Below are 3,085 nucleotides of genomic sequence, written 5' to 3'. Positions count from 1 at the left end.
GCATGTTTTGGTCTGCCTCTGTGCGGAAGAGGAGGGAGGTTATATCTATATTGGGTGCTGGTTTTGTTTTACTTTTTTCCCCCCCACCCATATTGTTGCTCTGAGGATTTTGTTTTTAATCAAAAATTATCTCCCAGGCCCTTATCAGCTGACACAGCGGGTAATGTACTGTCCCCCAGAGTCCAGAGCTCAAAAGGCAGAGCCTGACCTCAGTGAAACGTCCCCAGCTCCTCTCTGTGATCCATTTATGCGTCAGGGTCTGCACGTGTGGGCAGTGTAAAGGCTGTATGTCTAAAAAGAGCCCAGGCAGATCTTGCTTACTCCCGGTTTACATCATTTGTACATATTTTTAGAGCTGGAAACTGGATATTTCTGGCGGCCGGGTATGGTTGGGAGATCCAGGGCTGCTTAGGAAAACTTTATGTGGTGGGAGCAGAAGGAGGGACACTGCAGAGCCCAGGAAGAGGCATTGTGGAGTGTGCCTGGGGCAGACACCTCCCCTGGGGAGTCTGCACTGGTATTTATTTCTCCTGTGCCAATTTAGAGGGATAGGAGAAATGTCCTGGACCCAGAAGACCTGAGTGGTTGAGCACAGAACCCCAAGAGTCCTGCCTTTAAAAAGCTAGGGCTTGGGGACACTGTTGTGGCAGGAGACATTAGGGTAGAGACACAGGGTAAGAATAAATCCTGGGTCCTTCCTCAAACATACCCTTTTCTACCCAAATTCCTATACCTGCAGGTAGAAAGCTGGCATCAACCCTTTGTGGTTTCTCAATCGTTTCTGGGGCAGTAAAGAGTAAAGCCTGCCCCTGCTTCTTTGTGGCCAGCGTGGCTGCCTGTCTTCTGGAAGGGTTTGCTAGGAACAGCAGAGAGGGCCTAGGAGGCTTGGTGCTCAGGGCACAGGGCAACAGAGTAGCCGGGAGCCTGTCCCCTTGTACAGTACCGCTTTCCACCCCACTGGCACCAGACGCTGTGAGAAACACAGCAAAGTTTTCTCCCCGCACATGCCCCATGCCAGCTCCTCGCCCACCTCTCCCCAGGCACACGCACAGAGCTCCTGGCCCCGGCGGACTCTGACTTACCAAGTTGACTGGGTGGATGTAGCCGTTCTCATACTTGTCATTGGCCAGGATCTGCCTCAGGTGAGCAATGTAGCTGGAGGCCAACCTCAAGGTGTCCAGTTTGGAAAGTTTGGTGTCTGGGGGCACCCAGGGTAGGGTGGTCTTAAGCCTGGAGAAGGCTTTGCTAAGGACCCTCATCCTCGCCCTCTCCCTGGCGTTGGCAGCGTTTCTCTGTACCTGCTTTCCCTCCTGGCTCACTCCATTTAAAGGGCTCTTCTTGGGGGGAGCCTTTTTCCTCTTGCCCGAGGCCCCTCTCCCCTTCTGAGGGGAGCCATTCTCGCCATTGGATCCCTCCTCGTTGCTCTCGGTGGACGCCCCAAACTCTTTGTTAGTATCCATTTTCAGCCCATCGCACTCCAGCATCTCCACCTCCTGCAGATCTTCCACATCACTGAGGGACCCAGTGGACATGGTCTGGAAGATGCCAAACGACCAGCGGGAAAGGGGGGAGGGGGGGGAAGAAGGGCAGCTCCTCAAATCTATTTCAAGGCAGCGTAGGAGAGAAGGGGCGCCAGTACTTTCCTCCCCTTCCCTCCCCGCCCAGGACTAAGTCACAATACCAGTCCAGAGAGGATCCCCGCCCTCCCGCCCCCCAACCCCGCTTTGCCTGTGTTTGAGGGAGGGAGCGAGATTTTGTGAGAGAGGGAGGGAGAGCGGGAGAGAGAAAGCTGAGGAATTTAGTGAGGACACTAGTAATTTATCTGGGGGATAAGAGAGGCGGATCCAGCCCAGGGGAGGGGCCCTGCCCACTGAGCACACCACATCCCCAATCACAGACCTTTGCACAGGACAGGGAATGAGGTATCCCAGCAAGCCTTTGCCGAGAGCTCGGAACTGGGATTCAAATCTTCACAACTGGACTAAAACAACTCTCTTACTCTCTCTCCCCCTGCTCTGTCTTTCTATCCTCCCCCTTCGTCCTCCTCCTTCTCCTCCTCTTCTCCTTCCCCACTTCCCTTTACAGCCCAGGGTTGCTCTCCCCCTCTCTGCCTCCTAGATGACCCAGGCAGCTGGTGTCACAATTCTTGATGAAAGCCAAAATGGGTCATGAGCAGAGAGAGCAGCAGATCCACCAGCCAAGCCTTCCAGGGAGCTTTGTAATGCGTGCCGTCGAAATGCTGTCCTGTAACCTAATCTGGGGGAGATTTGTGGATGATTATATTTGCGAATGCATCCTGTCCAGCTAGTAGCATATTCCAGGAAGGGAGTGCTCCGCTGCCTGGCCAGCAGCGTGGACCTTGCCGTCACAGCCCAGGGGCTGGAGGCAGGAGGATCTGACTTCTTCCAGCCTTCCGGGGTGACGTCCGACAAGTCCCGGTCCCTTCTCAGTCTTTGAGTCCTCCCAGCTGTGAATGTTGCGGAGGCTTCCTGGTCCACAGGTGTGCCAAGTGGCCAAGATCCCAGCAGTCTGTGAGCCCCACTGAGCCGAGGGAGAATGTTGTTCTGCTGGGGAGGGTCTGTATGGCTGTGGATGGGGCAGCAAGGGTGTGCATGAAATGAAGGAAACGGGGTGGGAGGGGGTCCCACAGAAGAGAAACTTTTACTTGGTGTGCAGAGCAGATGTCAGTGGTTCTTTCTGCTGTACCCGTGGAGTGTTTTGTCGGCTGATTCATGCATGCTCAAAAGTCAGAGGTTTTGCCTGAATAAAGAGGCAAGATAAGGGATAAGGCCCCTTCTGTGAGAGCGGTGGGACTGAGAGCATTAGGCCAGGCTCTGCAACCACTGAAGCCAAACATTCTCAGTGGTTTTACCACAAGTGGGAATGAGCGGGTTGCTGCATAGTTTGAATGAACTGACTTATGCTGCTGTTACAAACTTATGCACGCGTGTATTCAGTCTCAGCAGAGCAGGCTTTTGAAAGCAGTTAACCTTGTCCTATCACTTCTTCCTCTTCATGTAAAATAGTTCCCTAAATCCACATTTGGAGTCCAAAGAGGCCAGTGAAACAGGAACTTGCTCCCATA

At 53.6% G+C, this 3,085-nt stretch overlaps 1 protein-coding gene across 1 annotated transcript; it reads right to left on the bottom strand.

The window, feature by feature from the left end:
- Positions 1-6: 6 nt before the first annotated feature.
- Positions 7-2,032, bottom strand: TCF21 (transcription factor 21). Its single transcript, XM_008637971.2, has one exon. It carries the CDS (start codon positions 1,530-1,532, stop codon positions 657-659), a length of 876 nt encoding a protein of 291 aa, XP_008636193.1. The 5' UTR covers positions 1,533-2,032; the 3' UTR covers positions 7-656.
- Between the last annotated feature and the right edge of the window lie 1,053 nt (positions 2,033-3,085).

This window comes from Corvus brachyrhynchos, unplaced genomic scaffold (genome assembly GCF_000691975.1).
Source record: "Corvus brachyrhynchos isolate BGI_N302 unplaced genomic scaffold, ASM69197v1 scaffold14, whole genome shotgun sequence".
Lineage (NCBI taxonomy): Eukaryota > Metazoa > Chordata > Aves > Passeriformes > Corvidae > Corvus > Corvus brachyrhynchos.
The sequence above is the reverse complement of the archived record's forward strand: the minus strand, read 5'-3'. Positions and strand labels throughout refer to the sequence as shown.